The 20,855-nt window shown below is 38.3% G+C and overlaps 1 protein-coding gene across 15 annotated transcripts in view; it reads right to left on the bottom strand.

Annotated features, from left to right (window-relative positions):
• ptk2ab (protein tyrosine kinase 2ab) overlaps positions 1-20,855 on the bottom strand; it is a 71,002-nt gene that overhangs the window by 31,667 nt on the left and 18,480 nt on the right. For 9 of the 15 annotated variants that reach the window (XM_079894518.1, XM_079894519.1, XM_079894521.1 and 6 more), the window contains 9 exons: positions 10,586-10,812; positions 8,042-8,208; positions 4,318-4,405; positions 3,286-3,365; positions 2,820-2,882; positions 2,028-2,082; positions 581-721; positions 198-275; positions 24-122 (listed from right to left, as the gene is read on the bottom strand). In XM_079894518.1, the coding sequence (XP_079750644.1) occupies positions 24-122; positions 198-275; positions 581-721; positions 2,028-2,082; positions 2,820-2,882; positions 3,286-3,365; positions 4,318-4,405; positions 8,042-8,208; positions 10,586-10,780 (966 nt within the window). In that variant the 5' untranslated portion in view covers positions 10,781-10,812. Of the gene's footprint in view, positions 1-23; positions 123-197; positions 276-580; positions 722-2,027; positions 2,083-2,819; positions 2,883-3,285; positions 3,366-4,317; positions 4,406-8,041; positions 8,209-10,585; positions 10,813-16,587; positions 17,112-20,855 lie in introns of those variants that run through there. The other 6 variants (XM_079894520.1, XM_079894522.1, XM_079894526.1 and 3 more) reach the window with 4 other exon arrangements.

The raw sequence follows: 20,855 nt of genomic DNA, 5'->3' as shown, positions 1-20,855 counted from the left end.
ACTGAAAAATGTGTGGGTGTTACCTCAGGTGCTCTAGCCACATCTAACTGCAGCATTCCCTTCCTCTCTCGCTCCTCAAACTGAATACTCTTCACTTGCGTGAAGTTGGCGAGGTGTGTTGGCTACACAAAGAGATACAGACTTAATAAACACTGTACAGATGTCTATCAGTTCATTCCCCCATCCACAGGACTTACGTTTGAGCCTTTGTCAGTCAAGTAACTGATGCCTTCCTCTGGTCCGATGGCCAACTCCACTGATATCACCCAGCTCGACTAGCACACACAACAGCAGACACATTCAACTCAAACACTTCATGAAACACAAACAAACTAATAAATACAATGCAACTTTATTTTCCCATCACATTGACGAATGATTAAAGGCTGTATCCATTTAAATTAAAGAAAAAAAAAAAGATTATGACCATTTGGAGATGACATTCATCTTTTAGCCAACAGAGGGCACTACAGACCATTACATCACCATCAAGAAAGAAATAATAAATCAAGAGAGTTATTAGACAACTTGTGGCTTTATTTGAATGAATTGAATTAATTAACATCTAAACTCAACTCACCCCGAGAGCACATTTAAAACACTCCTTATCAAATCTGTATATAGGGGACAGGATCTCAAAGAATTTGAGGATACACTGCTCATCGTTCAGATTGGCGAATTGTTTGAACGTCTGTTGGATCAGTTTCCGCAGGGATTTAGCCTGAAAAGACAAAAGACAATTACTTGTAATCAAATTAAGCTATTACTTACAATCCCTTAAAGGTTCCCTTATTTCAACAAACTGGGACATTTTAATCTTTTAAAAGGAAATGGCGTTCATAACTGAATTTTCTAAATGAATATTTCTTCAGAGAGAATGTCAATCATTCTGATGGCACAATACAAGACTAAAGACCATAGCCGAGGAAATCGCTAAAATAAAACCGTCTCCGTAGAATAATGACAGCTATCTCAATAGGGGGTCTTATAATCCAAATTTAAACAGTTTCATAATAGCTTTCAAATGAATCTTTAATGGTGTAAACAAGCTGTGTGTCAAATTATGCAAACACTATCAAAAAGTATTCATTATTTAGACATGATAAATAGCCAATTAGAATCAGGGTCCTCTCCATAAGGGATGCAGAATCTAAAGATCCTCAAAACTGGTCGGTAATTCTCTCTTCCCTCTTGACATGGGATTGGGTTTCCATGGCAACCAATGAAAAGGCGCGATTTTGGGCTGCTTTGGGGTAGAATGTAAACTATGAAAAGGAAGAGCAGAGGAGAGCGAAAGCCACAAAATATGCAGAAAATCCCCTTTAACAAAGAAAAGGGAAATCCCTTAGGGGACACAAATGCTATTCCCATTCTCAACCTCAATTTTTAAATGCACACAGGATTGCAATTTAGTCTACAATCTCAATGATTCAATGAGCAGTAATTAAAAAGAAGAAGCACAGAAGATTCTAACTGCAAAAATGTAAATGTGAACTGCATAATTTTTGGATGTTAAAATATTCTGTCTTTCAATTTTTTTACATATATAAAAATAAAAGAAAACATGTACATATATTTACTTTTATTAATAGAAAAAAATTAATAAATTGAAAAAAATGTAAATTAATATGTAATTTAATTTAAGTAATTCTTTTAAAAATGTAAACGCGTGGCAATGAATTTTTATAGAATTTTTCAAAGAATAATGCCGTACAAGCATCTAAAATAACAGTAGACATCAAGCCACAACATACTGAAGACTGAAACGGACTAGGTAGGTCAGGTGGAAAAGGAAACTGGCTCTGTGGCAAACTGCATTTCATTAGAACGGTTCCCTTCAGTGGCTTCTTCAGAGAGAGAGAGAGAACAGAACTGGGCCAAATCATCTCAGGGGTGTGAGACCGCAGAAGAAGCCAGGTAGGTAATAACATTGATTTTGCCTGAACAATAGCATTTTCTCACATTCAATAAATCGAGACAACCACCGTTTTGAGGAAGTCATCGCAGGAGCATCAGAAATGTCTTACCTTTACTGAATCTAATAAACTCTTTGGAAAGAATCTCCGTAGACCAACGTCCTTCCTGCAGGGAGAGAATACAGAAAGACACTGACTTCAGTTTTCAAAGAAAGTAAAACCTCAGATCAGGCTGAACCATTGGTAGAGGTTATTGTCTCTTCCGGTGTAAACACTACAGTAATGGAGCCGCTGCACCACTGCAAGAGATACGCAGAGATCAATTATACCCTACTCAAAATAGATCAGACGGGTTTCAGAGGGCCATGCAACACGGACTAGATATTCTGACCCATATACACACAATCTGAAAGAAAAAGAGATGGAGAGAAATCGTCTAATGGTTCAAAGACCTAGAGTACTCCTTTCAGTCTAATATGAGCTTGTTTTGAAATACACAGCATTACATCATAAGGTAACAGTGCTCTATATGATAATATGAATAATGAGAACTGATCAGAATTTAATAAGTTAATAGTGACAGCAACAAGCATTTCTCTTCCTGTCCGGTTGACCGCTCGCATCTCTTCCTAACAGACACGACCAGACTTCTGAAGAAGGACGAAGGGAACAGGAAGAACTTCCACAAATGTCGACTTCATTTCTCGCAAAACAGTGTACAGTTTATTTTTTAACTTTCTCACAACTACCTGATGCAGAAATCACCTACATCAAAGCTAACTGGACCAAAATTTCTCAAGTTCAATAAAAACGGATTCTGTCTGAAGATGCATCACGTAATTAAACACGGGCACAAGGTTAGAACTGGATATGAATGATCTAAACATAGACAGCAGTACTTACTCTAATAATTCATAATTTGATTTCTTATCCAGGGCGTTACCACGCATGTCCCTGAAAAACCTCCTGGAACAGAGAAGAGGAAAGTGATTTGTCTGAATTCAATCCTTAGTTGATAAAAGTCATTGGAAAACACTTAAAATTACACTACCATTCAAAAGTTTGGGGTTGGTCATTTTTTTTAAACCGTTTTTGCTTACTAACTCTGCATTAATTTGATAATACAGTGTAAATGTAGATTTTATTTTATTTTTATACATTTAAAAAATAATGAACAGTAGTAATATTGTAAAATGTTATTACAATTTTAAATAACACTTTTCTATTTCATTATATTTTAATATTTATTCCTCTGAACTTTCAGCTTTCTGTGTCCAGTCTTCAGTGTCACATGATGCCCAAGAAACATATTCCCTATTATTATGTTAAAAACAGTTGTGCTGCATAATGTAATGTGTATCACACATACCTGATTTCAATGCAGCCTAGTTTAAGTGCTATTTCTTGATCAACTTGATCGGCAATCGCCATCATGTAATCACTTTTCACCTGGGCATACAGAGAAATATTAGTCTAGGCAAGGCAAGGAGAAAGACACAAGGTTATACGGACTGAACAGGATGGATGATGACAGAATTTATAATTTCACTCCTCCTCAGCAGACCGATATTGCATGTCAAATAAATAAAAAATAAGACAATGAGGAGTTTCAATTTACAAGAAACACAATAATACAGAGGTAATTTACTATTCATGAAAAAAATAATGAAGGTTGATAACTGATGTAGCAGTACTTTCCTCTCAATTCAAGCTATTTGTAATTCGTTTGTCTTCATTTCTTTTGTATAGATCGTCACACAAGGACCAGGTGGAATTGGTTTGTGCAACTTTCACATACGAAGGCCAGTCACTTGTCATTTAAGTGTTTTACAATGATGTTTGTGAGCTCATGGTTTGATCTTTGTAACCTGGCAGTGATCAAACCAGTTATGGCCCCTGAGCCTTGAACACTAAACCACCACTCAATCACTCAGTGTGGGTGCATCTCATGAAAATATATATTTCACCCCAAAATAATGATAAAAAAAAAAAAAATTAAATAGAAAATACACTAAAAATTGGCATAAAGAAAAACATACCTATTGTAGGACCATTACATTTTTGCATTGTGACATTTTTATCATGACAATTATGATTCTCATTTTTGCAAAAACATCTATAATATAATTGTCTTTTTTGAAATTATATTCCACATAAATTAAAAGCTGTACAACAAATAACACCATTACGCTAAAATACTTTCTTTATTATTATTATTTTGCAATTCCTTATTGAGAATTGGGAGTGTACTTAGAGAGTGGGAGTACTTAGTTTTACATTATAATTGTATTAAGACAATGAAGCCTGCAATATAGTATAATTTCAACCTTTTTTGATTTTGGGGTGAATCATTAACAAAAGGTTTGCCAGCAATACACAGGCTGCCAAATTAAACAATCACCTGATGATAAAAGTAGTTAAGAGTTGGCTGGTCCTCAGTAAACTGGTTTAAAAATCCTTTAGGCAAGTATCGAATCCGTAGCTCATATCTGGAGAGAGAAGAGAGAGAATTAAAGAAACGATCTAATAACAAAAAGCACATGCTGTCAGCTCTATCTGAAGTTGCCTGCACCGTCTCAGCATAAACCTCAAAATAATCATCAATGACTGGCAGCCGTCACACAGCCTGACCAATCACAACAGATGCTTTAGAAAATGAAGCCCTCAGGTTGAACATCTTTACTGTGTGTCTTGAATCCTTAACAATGATGATGGTTGGGAGCGGTTTACTCATCTTCCCTCTCATATGTGACTGATTAGAGATGCCGGTGAGACATGATCTTCTAAAGTCTGCCAGACAACACAATTACTGTGGTATCAGTGGCTGGTCTCAGCAGCTGTCTGTCTGGGAGGTAAAAATCAAACCCTGTTCTCTCACAGCTGGCTCACTGTCTGCTCTCAATTACACTAAATTAGTTCAACACATCTCTCTACCTGAGAACGAGCCAGAATGCTGTGGCACCTGCCTCACACGTTCAAAACAATTATGTTCTCTAAATCGGCTGGGGATGATGTACCTGGATCCTGCTGCCATCTGCCTCAGATATGATGCACAGAACATCAAGACAGAATGAGTTTCAAATAGTTTTAAAATGCATTGTGGAAATAATCTGTGCTGACAAAGACGGTATGCACTATCTGTAGGCTTGGGCTTTTTTGTGCGGGAAATTTGTGAACGTTCGGATCTGGAAGAACAGCAACAGATTCTGTCACTTTGTTTAAAAAGCCTCATTTGACTTTATTCTTGATTCCTTATAAGCTACATGATTCGAAGAGGGAAGGGAAGAAATTATTAAATAAAGTTGTTATTTTGGTTGTTTTTTTGAGCACAAAAAGTATTCTCGTCACTTCATAACATTAAGGTTGAACCACTGTAGTCACATGGTCTATTTTAACGATGTCTTTACTACCTTTGCGGGCCTTGAAAATTGCAATGATGTTGCTGCCTATGACTGGTTCAGAACCTCTCGAATTTCTTCAAAAATATCTTCATTTGTGTTCCGATAATGAACGAAGGTCTTACGGGTTTGAAGCGACATGAGGGTTCGTAATCAATGACAGAAATTTCATTTTTGGGTGAACCAACCCTTTTAGTTTAGTGCATATGCTTCAGCATTTTGCATAATAGCACATAAGTGTAGGAAACCAAATACTAAGTAAATAAAAACGAATTAATAATAAATTATGAACATATACTGAAAACAAATGTCAGAAATGTACACATAAAATGAAAATGTGTGAATGTATATTGCATTTTACTTATATTTTATCCACACACTATTTGTGTAATACAATATAAAAGTGTGTTTTAGGGTAGTTAAAGTTACCATTTCTTTCTGGTTTTGATGTACTTCCTGAGTAGTGCAAAATTCATTCATTTGTGTAACAATAGTGTTTTTACCTCAGCGTCGATATCATAAACATTGTAGAAATTTTGTCCCTCTACAATCAGGCCAATCAGCATAGAAACATTCTTCTACATGTACTAGCACAGATTCCCACCAATAAAAAAAAGTATTATTATTAAAATAGAACCAGTTTGGAGTTCTGGTTTATATCAGTTTATCACTGTAATTTCAGCTGTGGTGAATAATATTTTTCCATATGGGAAACACGATCATAGACCATGAAAAACAAGAGATAGACTGCAAGTCTGTTTCTTTTCCATTTCTTCAGAAAGTAAAAAGGAGGAATTTAACCTGCTGATGTGCATTTGCAGAGGGTAAAATGTCTTGCTTTAAAGCAAATGCTGAATTTATTATCAGAGCTCTGTTTTTCATTATAAAGACATGCTGGAGGGCGAACAGAATCCAGCTCATCCTTTGAACCGCGGACTTCCCCGTAAATGCATAAAAAGCCCATTCATACATAATGAACGGTTGAAGAAAGAAGATGGGTGAAACAAGCCTCGGGCTGCGTGAATGGAATATAAACAATAGAGCAATTAAGCAGGGACTGCTTTATTTAGCTTCATTAAGATAAAACTCACTACGACTAGCCACATTCATTCTGAAGCTCCGCCCACTGGGTCAACCTCAGTTTGATGCAGAATTATCCACCCCCACTGAATGAATTATACATAAGCCATTATATCATTCTTTCATCCTCTAAACATGAACAGCTTATTCACTCCGATAATTCTTTCCAACAGAGCGATATGCAGCGTCATCCTCAAAAAATAGGCATGACCCTATTCAAAGTATGTATGGGGTTATAAAGATTTTGGAATGTACAATGAAACAAGGGAAGGTTTGCATAATTTAACACCTTCCCGAATGGTTTTAGGCTTGAACCATCATCATTTCATTCAATAGCCCTAAAAAAAAAAAAATTCTAATTCTAATATAATAGTTAATAATGTGCCACAGCACCACAGTGGTGTCAGATGTCAACGATGTGCCATCTCAGAGATGTTAGAGGTGTTTTGATTGTATTGTAGACAGAAACATAAAGCAGTACGGGGAAATATTACAGAAAGTGATGGCACACTTTACGAAGCCCCTGTGCGGCAACATAGACCTGTCAGAATCTAAAGCTTGTGGTTACTTCCTCTGCAGAAAGCACATAGTTCTGCTTTCTTTTATTTTTAAGTGCATATGAAAAAACATGATTGTTGATGAGAGCATATTAAAAAGTAAAATAGTAAAAAGTAAAAAACATTCACATTTAAAATACACATTTTTCAAAGGCCAATGTTAAAACTGATATCTAAAAAGTAAGGTGGCCACTATAATGTTGACATACAGTATTTACAATTCAAGGATTTATTTCTGAAACCAGCAAATGAAATGAAAAAAAAAACAAGAATATATATTTGTTTACACACACACACACACGTTGTGTTTTCATGTTTTATGGGGACTTTCCATAGACATAATGATTTTTATACTGTACAAACTGTATATTCTATTCCCTTACACTAACCCTAAACCTACCCATCACAGAAAACTTACATTTTAAAAAAAAACATCACTTAGTGTGATTTATAAGCCGTTTTCCTCATGGGGACCAAAAAATGTCCCCACACGAACAAGGATTTTGGATATTGCCATCCTTGTGGGGACATTTTGTCCCCATAATGTAGGGTTTACCAGGCCACACATACACACATACACACACACACACACACACACACACACACACACACACACACACACACACACACACACACACTACTATTATTTTACACAAAGAAATTATGATAAATCACAAAATGGACAAATATTGGCCAACTAATTTATGCCCTACTAGTGTCACCAAATTAAATTAAAATTCAAATAATCATTATTTTCAAGTATATTACCATTCAAAACTTTGGGGTCAGGAAGATAAAAAAAAATAAACAAAAGATATTAATACTTTTATTCAGCAAGGATTAAACGTGACCGTATACAGACATTTATAATGTTACAAAAACATTAAACTTTAGTGACCCCAGTTTGACCTCAAACTTCTGAACACTCAGCCTGTTTGTCATTGGTTGAAAAACAGATGGACCTGCCATGAACTGTAATTGTATTAACTGAGTAGAACTACACGACTCAGCTGGTCATATGATCTCAATGTTTCCCGAGTCATAATATTGCTTTTATGGTTATGATATTGGCATTAAAACAGTGACTCACCTCCAGTCGTCCTGAGGATGGCTGTGCTCGTACCGCTCTCTCACATGAGACACGCCCATGTCGGGGTGGAGCCAATGAACTTCACCTGTTCTCAGCTGGCAAAGGCGCAGACCAAAGCAGGACACACACCTCACCTTATGGATGTCCACGATCTTCTGTATAATGCCCTGAAAAACACACACAACAATTTGGTGACAACGTATAGTACCCTATAGAGTTTCTAAAATATTCAAAGCAGGACACATCTCAGTGAATCTGAGAGAATATTCTGAAGGAAACGGTTCAAAGCCAGAAGAGTTTCAGTTTAATCCTTCTTTGATCAATGTGTCATATTACGGGGTCAGTAAGTTCTTTGGTTCTGTGGGATTGTGCGAGAGGAGATAGATGAGACCAAGAAAGAGCAGGATGTTCAAGAGTCTGCTGTAGCATAATATATGATGTCTAACAGGATGGAAAAACTGTTATTTAATTTATTATGCAAATTGCAAAATGCATGAGCCATGAGGAAAGAACTGATAAGCCACATTAGTGTGTGATGAATTATATTTCATGGCCATTATCTTTTCAATTTCCTTACAGACATCGGACTACATGATGTAGCATGTCTAAAAAAAACAAATAACATTTTAAAAACGGGAAAACACGGATAAATCACAGGGCTTTATCACACTAAAACCCACCTGAATAAACTCCCACAGATTACATCTGATCATTTAGTGTGAGCCAGGTTTGGATGAGGTTCAGACCAGATACGACTAAAGAGCATCAGATGTAAACCTGCATAAAACTGGGACGATGGCAGATGTGTGAGGGATGAAAGAGGGACAATACGCTTTGAACTAACAACGGCTACTTGGCTTCAAAAACCAACCTCATTAAATAATTTAGAGTAGCATGCCATTGTCTGAGGGGGTTTTACCACGAGTGTTCTAGGCCACGGAGAGCTGTATTCTGAATAATGCTGAAAAGCATGAAGCTCAGAGGAAGTATCATCTTTAGTCTTACACAGGAATGTTTGTGGTGTCAGTATCAATAAAACTAATGCATCAATAAGACGTATCAATCAGTATTCAGACTAAACCGCTCGATACATATGGATTCGTTTTACGATCTCTTTATGAACTTTTTGAAGCGTCAAAGTGGTAGTTGTGTAGACTGTCAATGCAGGGACAGAAATCTCTCAGATTTCATTAAAAAGAGCTTCATTTGTGTTCCAGAGATGAACAAAAGTCTTACGGGTTTGGAACGACATTAGAGTGAGTAAATGATGCCAGAACTTTCATTTCTGGGTGAACTATCCATTTAATAAGACTTCTACTAAGTTCAAAAACAACAATTAAACATCACAAATACACAATTTAGAACTCAATTTCAGTCAATGAAAATAGTCCTCTTAACAATAAGGAAAGCATGTAACCAATAATTACTGATTTACCAAAAAGCTAATATGATGACCTATCTATTGTCTGTTTGCATTTAATAATGACAATATGACTGTAATTCTATTGCTAGTTTTGGAAAGAAAAATAATATTATTGAATAATAAAAAATTATTGCCTGATACCAATAACATTCATTTTCCAGTGGCCATGCCTAACAATGGTGTCTCTTATTTATCTTAATATGAATTATTTTTATGTTATGGATGAGAACCAACATGATGGCTGAAATTAATCTATATAATGTTTTTGCAATGTTTTTTTTTTAAGCAAAAGAAAATAATAATGATAATAATGATAATAATGATAATAATATTAATAATAATAATAATAATAATAATAATAATAATAATAATAATAATAATAATAATAATAATAATAATAATAATAAAAGCTCACATACAGAATTCGACGACAGGGTGACCATACTTTTTTCCAGACATGGAAATTAAATCATCCAGCCAGGATTTCCCACTTTTCTCAAATATCTTGGCTTTGTTTTCATATTGACATGCTCTCTACAGTCGACATACATTCTATGCATGCATATTTGCATTTATTTGACTGTTCTCTGTAGATCCGGCATTCTTGCACACAACAATTGGCAAATTACGTTGAGCAAGCATAACACCAGATTCACATCACATACACATACACTCACATGAACTGATTACAGCATTCACACTGGGAGCATGAGCTGTGGTGTCGCATCAAAGAATTAAAAGAAAACGCCTTGATCTGTGTGTATGTGTGAAACTAGTGTAAAAAGCAAATTAACAATGAATAATACTTGTATTATATAACATTAGCTGCCATTTATAAAATATTTTTTACATTTAAGTTGCATATATAGTTTATTTTTTACCTAGATTCAAGATTCCTACAGCACTAAATAACATAATATAATGTATACAATTTCAATTTCAGTTTCAGTTTTTACCAAATAGTAATATAATACCCGTACCCTAATATTATCAGTCTCACTAAGACCATGACATTGCATTTCTCTCTCCTGGATGAAAACGATATGGCCATCCCTAAAAGTTCTGTGCTGTGTATCCTGGAGAACAAATTAGTGGGTGACCCAGTCGATCTGCAGACTCACCCTGACATCAGTTGAGTCCCCGTGTCGGATGTTGCTGGACCAGGTGCAGGGTTCACTACTGCTCTCGAAGTAGTGGAAGACTCTGAGCACGCGCTCCAGAGCCCCTGCCGTCCGCTCCATCCCTGCGCTGAAGCGAGGCTTGACCCCCTGGTTAAGGGCATGGGTCAGGTTGGGGTCCAGGTAAGCCGCTGCCATGGCTTTGGTGGGTGCTAACTGTCTGTCATATTCTGCAGAGAACAAAGTTATATATATATAATTTTATAAATAATGAAATATTCCCATTTGTTAAGTAAGGGATAATGTACTATACATCCAGCCGGGTGGTTCTCTCAAAATAACCCCTGACAGGATGATGAGGATCTTGATCAGCCTGAAGGGGGTTATTTTGAGAGAACCACCGGCTGGATGTACATTATCCCGCTTATTACACGGCTACTTGCCACATAAGTAAATAATTAGACACGAAATATTGATCGGAGTTGAAATGTGCTTTAAAAGCACAGCTTCCGCGGAGAGAGCAGTTGCAGCGCGGCAAGTTCAAACTAAACGGACATACGGTATACAGTCATTCATATCACTTATTAAACAGCATTTTGCCACAAATAATTATGGGGACAAGATATATTGATTTCAGATTAAACGGTTTTAAAATCGTACCTCTTTGTATCTCATAATAATAATCCAACAGTGTACAAAACAATAGTCACAAAATGGCAGCAGCTGCATTTGTATGAAACAAGAGTCCACGATACTGGATGGCATAATTAAATAACTACACAAAATATTGACTGAGTTTTAATATTTTATTAGCTCACCAAACACAAAACTTCCACAAAGAAAAAAACGTTCCTAGCAGGCGTATAGCACTGCTGACTTCAGTAACCCGGATGAGCCTGCGTTATCTGTTTTGAGCGCTTGTTATCTGGGAATAACATACTGTTGGATGGCGCTATTGACCAATCAGAATCAAGTAGGCTATTCCACAGAGCCGTGTAATAACATTAGTTAACTACATTTGTTAATGTGAACTAACATTGAAAAGTGTTACAATTATTATTAAAAGAAACATGTCTAAATCCTTTATCGTTACAGAACAATTTATTATTATAATAGGGGCTTTCGCACTGGAGGAACCTTTTCATAGTTCCTAGAACTATTGGCAGAAGTACCCGGATTTTGCCGTGTTCGCACCGCAGGAACTAGGAACGATTTTAGTTCCCCTAGGAACGGTTTCCTGGTTGTTTTCGCACTGCCAGTAGGAAATCTGAATTTGTTGTTGAGATTTTTATTTTGACGGCGCGGTGGACCTTTGTTTTGACGGCGCTTTTGAATGCCAGAGTGCACACAGTGCTCGCATTCTCCGTGTTCATTAGTTTACGATATGTCTAACAGTCCTGTCTAATACTTTATTAGATAGAACTGTTATACATAGAAGTAGTAGACAGTAATGAAAAGTTATTAGTGTATGCCGTCTGGTTGATATCCAATGTTGCTAACTGAGCACAAATACATAATCATGTTTGGTTTGGTCCCCTCAAAGTTGCGATGGACTTTCTCCTTAGCGTAAAGGTTAAGAGGCCCATCTATCACTGTTTTCTGTGTTCGTCAAGTTAGTTTCTGGAGTAAATAATAATCTGTAAACTATAATCTGTGTTTACACTGCCTTTTAAAAATGGCGGGTGCTGGTGTTTCGCGTGCGTTCGGCCAATCAGCGTACACTCATGACTCAGATAGTTCCTATAGCGCTGGGTTAGACCCTACTCTGAAGTAGGAGCTAAATTAGTTCCTCCAAAAGGAGTTCCAAGAACCATTAGTTCTCGGGGAACCACCCTAGTGGCTAGTTGCTAGAACTATTCGGTGCGAAAGCCCCTAACAAAATGGACGAACTTCTTCTCCTCACCCGCACTAACAAGGATTTTTTAAACTCCGCTGCTCTGTGCTTCACTGAAACCTGGCTGAGTGAAGCCATACCGGACAACGCATTACATCTGCCGGGCTTCCAGCTGTTCCGAGCGGATCGCATCGCGGAACTAACGGGGAAAACGAGAGGTGGTGGATTGTGTTTCTACATTAACGAAAGTTGGTGTTCAGATGTAACAACACTGAAGAAGATGTGCTCTCCTAATTTAGAGGCGCATTTCATAAACTGTAAACCTTTCTACTCGCCGCGGGAGTTTTCCTCATTCATTCTCGCGAATGTTTACATTCCTCCAGACGCGTGTGTGAGCGCGGCGCTACAACAGCTGGCTGAACATATAGCTGAAATGGAACAAAGGTACCCAGACTCTCTTTTAATCATTCTTGGGGATTTTAACAAAGCAAATCTCTCCCGTGAACTGCCAAAATACAGACAGCATGTTACATGTCCTACCAGAGACAGTAATATATTGGACCACTGTTACACCACGATAAAGAATGCGTATCACTCCGTCCCACGGGCAGCTTTGGGGCTCTCTGATCACTGTTTGGTTCATCTTATACCGACCTACAGGCAGAAACTGAAATCAGCTAAACCTGTAATAAGGACTGTAAAAAGATGGACCAACGAAGCAGAGCAGGATCTACAGGCCTGCTTCGATTGCACTGATTGGACTGTTTTTGAAGCTGCAGCCACCGATCTGGATGAGCTCACAGATACTGTAACATCATATATCAGTTTCTGTGAGGATACATGCATTCCTACCAGGACATTCTTATCATTCACTAATGATAAACCATGGTTTACTGGGAAACTCAAACAGCTTCGTCATGCCAAAGAAGATGCTTACAGAAGTGGGGATAAAATCTTGTACAACCAGGCCAGAAACAGACTGACAAAGGAGATCAGAGTTGCTAAAAAAAGCTACTCTGAAAAGCTGAAAAACCAGTTTTCAGCCAACGACCCGGCATCAGTCTGGAGAGGCCTGAGGAACATCACCAACTACAAATCACCATCCCCCCCATCTGTGGAGAATCAACAACTGGCTGACACTCTCAATGCATTCTATTGCAGGTTTGAGAAGCCCAGACTCACACCTCACACCCGCTCTGATGTGCACTTCACACATCCACCATCACCTCCTGCAACCCCTCTCCTCCCCCCTTCTGCCATCCAACCTGAGCTTAAGGTCTGCGTGGAGGACGTGAGCAGAGTCTTCAAAAAACAGAAGACTAGGAAAGCTTCAGGCCCAGACGGCATCTCATCTGCTTGTCTAAAAGCTTGCGCTGACCAACTGGCCCCAGTCTTCACGCAGATCTTCAACAGATCATTGGAGCAGTGTGAAGTTCCCTGCTGCTTCAAACGCTCCACTATCATCCCGGTTCCCAAAAAAACTAAAATCACTGGACTTAATGACTACAGACCTGTCGCTCTCACATCTGTGGTCATGAAGTCGTTTGAAAGACTGGTGTTGGCCTATCTGAAGGACATCACTGGACCCCTGCTGGATCCCTTTCAGTTTGCTTACAGAGCAAACAGGTCTGTGGATGATGCAGTCAACATGGGACTGCACTATATCCTGCAACATCTTGACAGACCTGGGACTTATGCACGGATCTTATTCGTGGACTTCAGTTCGGCCTTCAATACCATCATCCCTGATCTTCTCACAGCCAAACTGACTCAGCTCTCCATGCCATCCTCAATCTGTCAGTGGATCTCCAGCTTCCTGACGGACCGGCAGCAGCTAGTGAGACTGGGGAAACTCACATCCAGGACCCTCACCATCAGCACTGGTGCCCCCCAAGGGTGCGTTCTCTCCCCACTGCTCTTCTCCCTGTACACTAATGACTGCACTTCTAAAGACCCCTCTGTCAAGCTCCTGAAATTTGCAGACGACACCACTGTCATCGGTCTCATCCAAAATGGTGACGAGTCTGCTTACAGACTGGGGGTTGAACAGCTGGCTGTCTGGTGCAGCTATAACAACCTTGAGCTGAACACACTCAAAACAGTGGAGATGACCGTGGACTTCAGGAGAAACACCCCAGCACTCCCCCCTCTCACCATCATGAACAGCACTGTGGAAGCAGTGGAGTCATTCAGGTTCCTGGGCTCTACCATCTCTCAGGACCTGAAGTGGGCAAATCACATTGACTCCATTGTGAAAAAGGCCCAGCAGAGACTGTACTTCCTTCGCCAGCTGAAGAAGTTCAATCTGCCACAGGAGCTGCTGATCCAGTTCTACTCAGCCGTCATTGAGTCTGTTTTAAGCACTTCCATCACTGTCTGGTTTGGTTCAGCTACCAAATCGGACATCAGGAGACTACAACGGACAGTCCGGACTGCAGAGAGGATTATTGGTGCCCCCCTGCCAACCCTCCAGGACCTGTACTCTTCCAGAGTGAGGAAGAGAGCAGGTAAAATCATCACAGACTCCACTCACCCTGGACACCACCTGTTTGAACTGTTACCGTCAGGACGGCGACACAGATCACTGGCCACAAGAACATCCAGGCACAGGAACAGTTTCTTTCCACAGGCCATTTCCCTTCTGAACACTTAACATGCCCCCAAGGCATATGCCTGTAAGTGCAATACTCCCACTGTCTAGTGTAATATTCTCTAACTCAGGTGATATTTATATCTATATTATTCATACTACTCAAAATACTGTAAATATGTTTAGAAATCTGTAACATGCGCTAGACTCCCACTGTCTAGTGCAATATTCTCTAACTCAGGTGATATTTATATTTATATTATTCATACTACTCAAAATACTGTAAATATGTTCATAATCTGTAAATGTTTATTCGGACTAAACCCAACTGTGACCCTACTTTTTTACTTTTATACTATTTTTATTTATTTTTTATATATTTTTATTCTTAGAATTTGTATTACTATGTTTCTTGTTGTATTTGTATTTGTATATGTGCACTGGAAGCTTCAGTACCAAGAAAAATTCCTTGTGGGTGCAAGCACACTTGGCAATAAAGCTCTTTCTGATTCTGATTCTGATTCTGATTCTGATTCTGATTCTGATTCTGATTCTGATTCTGATTCTGATTCTAATATCATTGGTTCTGATAATCAATCAAATGGAAAAAGCTTGCAGGAACATCCACAATTGAATATTTTTAGTGTTTGGGAAAGATATAGTAAATGGCTGAACTATCAGTTTTAGTGAATATTCTTTTTCAGAATAGAAAGAAAAGAAAAATACATTTAACAGAGCACAAAACATTTACATCCATTGCAGAACACATAGATAAATCAAAACACACTGACAAGACAATGAAAGCTCTTAGTCGAGTCGCTTCAGAGGTGTCACCTGAACACAACTACTGAGGCAACGAACGACAGCAAGGCAATTCCAAAGCTTTGGATCAACGCTGATAAAGCTGAAGGGCTGATCAGCACAATATTTAACTGTCAGGGCAAAATTTACAGCAGGATACTGCAGACACTAACAGGAGGTTGGACTCCTAGGAGAAAATAAAGGAAAAGGTCCAGACACCAACACCTCAGAGGGACAGATGTCTCCTGCAAGCATGCCAGACGAGTGGCCTTGGGGACTATGATAATGTCAGATATTCTGCCAAAAAAGCTTCAAGTACAACAATCCACGATGGCAAACTACAGCATTCCAAAGCCGCAAGGTCAACACCACAATGGCTGACTGTTTCACGTCAGCTAAATCAGCTCAAAACATTCCCACGATTTGTCTGCAGCTCTATTATGATGGTTAACAGCTAAGCATATTGGTGACGATAAGCCTACATGGTCATTATCGTAAAATAAACCCTGAACAAAGCAGATGAGTGGTCAGTTGTCTTGGACATCATTCATTATTTCACCAATCAGTTTCAAGCATTCCACAGATATACTGATATATAATAACTACCTAATCTATAAATAACTCGAAAAATGATATGACGTTAAACAAAATTAAGGTAACCAACACAATAATCCCTGCAAATGGGAAATTAAATCAGTGTGAAACAACCGGTAAGTGCAAAAGACCCATTTTATAGCATTTTTTAAGTTAGTTTTAGTTCATTTTGAACTCCTCTCCTACCTTTTCTGAAGAAGGGCCAGCAGGTACACGCCAGCGCAGATCTCAATAGTTCAGGGCTCAAACGGCCCTCTAAAAACAGAAACAATGATCTGACGCAAGCACTAAAGTGCAAAGCACACATACACTTCGGTGGGTCCAAAGGACGTCAACAAAACATTAAATCCACGTTGTCTCTGTCAGTCTTTTGGTACACATTTCGGACACAAATTCCAGCCCTCACATATTCAAACAGACAATACATTTCAGTAGCTTCCTCTGTGTGACATCACATCCTGCTTATCATAATGTGTCCAGACTGGCCCATGGTTCACGTAACCGGTGATACAGTTCCTGTGCGTTTGCCCTGAGGAGACCAGGAGAATACACAGCACTTCCTGATAAGACGATCATGAGTCAAAGACCTGGATTCAACGGCCCTAAAATCACAACACTTGAGTTAAACCAGCTAATAGACTGCATTCACTCGCTCCGGCCTACATACACACACGAATGTGCACTCGCCCACAAGTAAACACACGTGGTTCAATGGGACCTTGGTCAGGAGGAGGAGTTCACACACATATCTGACTGATAACAAAGGCACCTAGCATTTACAGTTAATTCAAACTCTAGCAAATATCATCTGAATGTTGTATTTCTGCTACATTCTGTGACATAATAAAACATCAAAATTACTTTGATTACTGTCTTGGACAATCCTTTGGAAGAGTCAAAATGGGGGAGTCAAAAATATAAAAACAACAGCTGTAAGCCAACGGAACACTCAAATTTCAAATCTTTTGCTTGAGCCTGAACCGTTATGAATCCTGACGCTAAATATGGCCACAGGAGCTTGCACTGTAACACCTGAGAATATTATATTTAGCTGTGCTATTTCCATAGAGGAAATAGGTCCAGTGGCATTACATTGAATCAAACAAGAAAAATTACTGAATGGTAGTTTCACTGTGCATAAGATTATTCAGATGAATGTCCTTGACTGAACCAGAGGCAAGAGAGAGAAGCTTTGTTTCAGTACTTGATGCGTTCAGTAGGATTTTCCAAAATCTCAGTCATACAGTAGCCAGAATGGTTATCAATTTCCCCCTAAATACTTCCCTCTCTTATTGGACTGCAGCCTAAACAATTATCCGTGATACAAAATTTTAAAGTGCAACTTAAACGTGTACATTTCAAATGTCAGATGTTTATTATGGGATGTTAGTATGGTTACTCAAAAGAACATGGCAAATGATGAGACAGAAGCAAAAAAAAAAAAAAAAAAAAAAAGAGAGAGACAAAAAAACCCAAAATAAAAAACACACAAAAAAAACAGAAACAAAATTGACCAAACATGCTAAAACTACATCATTTAGATAAAACTAAAGTCATTGCTTAGACACATGTCATACTGTAATCATTTTAGTATGCATGTGCTGTGCCTTCACCTTATCTTTCTCCCAGCAATAGTCTTTTCAAAGAACTCAATCTCTGAGAGACTGGACACCACACAAAAAGCTCCAGTATCTGAGCTCAAGAAACGTAAGCTGAGACATCTGATAGTGAGAGTGGTCTCTTTCGATATCTCTTTCTCACTTAAGGTTTATTTCACTGGCTCCTCCACAGCTATAGGTTAAACTTAGAAGATGACTAAAGTCTTTTCATGGGGTAATTCTGCACAGACCCATAGGTAGAGGATTCAGTCTCCTCTCACAAGATGACGCCAATAGACATACAGATTCTTTGCAGCAAACACACGCCTCGAAGACAGGAATGGTTTATCCCAATTCCAACTCAATTTCTTTACAGACAGGAGCTGGAAGGAAAAGGAGAAAGAGAGAGAGACTGACATTTATTTGCCTTATTAGATCTCAAACCCTTGGACATGAGAAAGGTGTGACAAAAGAAAAGGTGTAGTTTTCATCTCTCATTCCTCTTCATGTACTTTTGCCCTGTCATTGTTCACTGTGTCCTCATTTCTTTGCCCTTGGCTAACAGAGGTCAGTTTCCAACTTTTTATGTGTAATACACCGTACTGCTACTAAATCTACACTGAAAAATATGACTTTGCTGCTTGTTCAAATTACTTAATTAAAATGAGCTAATGTAACACAATTGCTATACATTTTGTCCTAACTTAACTGCATTGGGTTCAATCCACTTAAATTTAAAATTGAAGTTTACTTAATCCGTTTGTGTTGAGATTACGTAATTGATTTTTGTTGCTTTAACTGAAACTGGACGGAGGATTTTTATTCCCCAGCATGCTTTGCATATGGCTGGATCAGGAGAGTAAATGTTGAAATGAAGTGTTATTTTATGTGTTTTTGAGTGAATGGAAAGACCTGGTAATGTTTAATGTTCAGTAATTTTTGACATTTAAAGGAATTTCTGTTAAGCTAAAGGTTTTATGGTAACCATTGTGCTGAAGAGTAGAGCTTATGGTTAGGTTGTGAATGGCTATATGTACAAAGACCATAATGCATGATGCTGTGTCTGAGCAATAGCTTTGCTAATGCCAGTGCAGGAACAAGTATCTTCTGTCTTTTAACTCTAGGATACAACATTACTGAATGTCAAATAAAAACAGGTCTTTTCCATTTACTCAAAATCACAGACTTGAATATTGGAATCACTCAATATATTAGATTTGATAGCTATAAAAAAATAAATAAAAATTAAAGCTGCAAGCAGCATTTATCGGGGTTCAAGCATTTAAGGCCTTTAAGGCCTTTAAGCTCACAAGCATCAAAAGACATTAAGTTTTATTTAGCAAGCATTTAACAACTGTCATCATAGATGAAAAAGTCAATTTACAGCCAATACAGGCAGTTTACCATAGGAAATATATGGTTTTAAAGCGTTTTTACAGTTATAGCACCTTTTTCTAGCAGTTATAGCAGTCTTCTTACAGTCTTGCCTGATCTCCACCACTTTTATTAGTAGTACTCAAAGTGTGCCCATATATATGTGTCAAATTTGTTGTAAATATGTAATTTTGATAAGGAGTTTAGACAATTATATTCAGTGGCGTAACGAGCCAACACTGGGCCCTTAAGTAGGATTATCAAGGCGGGCCCCTTGATGACGCAATTGATGATATTGATGACGCAATGTCTGCAAGTAGGCTACCATGAATAGGGCAGGATATGATCATACACAGCATATAAGAGATGAGATGACTAGCAAAATCAGGAGTAGCCTCACCAAAAACAAAAAAAACAAAAAAACAAAAAAAAACATGGTGTCAGCGCACGATAACACATTGTTAGGCCTAGGTCCAAATACATAAAAAAAGATGCTCTCTTACATTATAGCGGGATTTTCCGGGCTTTCCTATGTGCAACTGCAAAGTTGTCGATTAGATCAGGATTGTGCGCATGGGCATTCTCAATTGACCCTTCGCAGGGAGTTTAAATGACAGGCGATCTGACTAATCATAATCCGCCATTTTGTCCAACAAAGCAGTCAGGAGAGTTAGTAGATTAACATTGGAGGATTTCAATTTGAAAAACAAAGTGTACTGACGTCTTAGCACTTTAAAACAACATTCCTTATATGTTCATTTATGTTTATTTTAATGCTATAAATTAACTAGAAGGAAGAGATGATCGGTTCACGAGCAGCTTTAACTGAGCCTCGAGTCTACAGCGATCTGTCAGACACATTAAAGAGTCACAAAATGGTATTTATTGTTTAAATGTCTCTAAAAAATGACTACATTTGAAAGGTGAGACTTTGTTTCATATCAAAAGTACTTGTCTGTCAGCGCGCAGTCTCCTCTCTGATCCGCAATGTATTTTTCACTGCGTGAGAACTTGGTGTGGTGTGAGAGTGGCGTCGCTTGTCAGACATAGCAACAGTAACTAAAGTGGGCGGGTCTTTGCAAGCGGTCATTGACAGTATAGAGCTGGTAAGTCCCTTCCGCTAACCCCACTGGACCTCTAGGTTGAAAAATCGTCAATGCAAGTGAATGTGAGAAAATAATTATTTTCTGGTCTCGTTTGAATTTTGCCATGAATGTGAACATATGTTGTCTGTGAATTTTTAATATAATTTTTCGTGTGAAGAATGCCACAATTTAGCGGGTAGAAGTTTGATACGGTTAGACTTTGTGTGAGAGCACTTTGTGGACTACAACTAGTTTTTACATCAGACGGGAATCTGAAGAAAGAACAGCCCATTTGGTTTGAATGGTGACATTTGGGTACAAAACACACAAGCATCTCGATCTGTCTCCATAGATTATCGCAGCATGAGCACCGTGATTTGACAAGTGGAAGGAAAAA

The sequence above is a fragment of the Squalius cephalus genome (genome assembly GCF_949319135.1).
Source record: "Squalius cephalus genome assembly, chromosome: 15".
Classification (NCBI taxonomy): Eukaryota; Metazoa; Chordata; class Actinopteri; order Cypriniformes; family Leuciscidae; genus Squalius; species Squalius cephalus.
The sequence above is the reverse complement of the archived record's forward strand: the minus strand, read 5'-3'. Positions and strand labels throughout refer to the sequence as shown.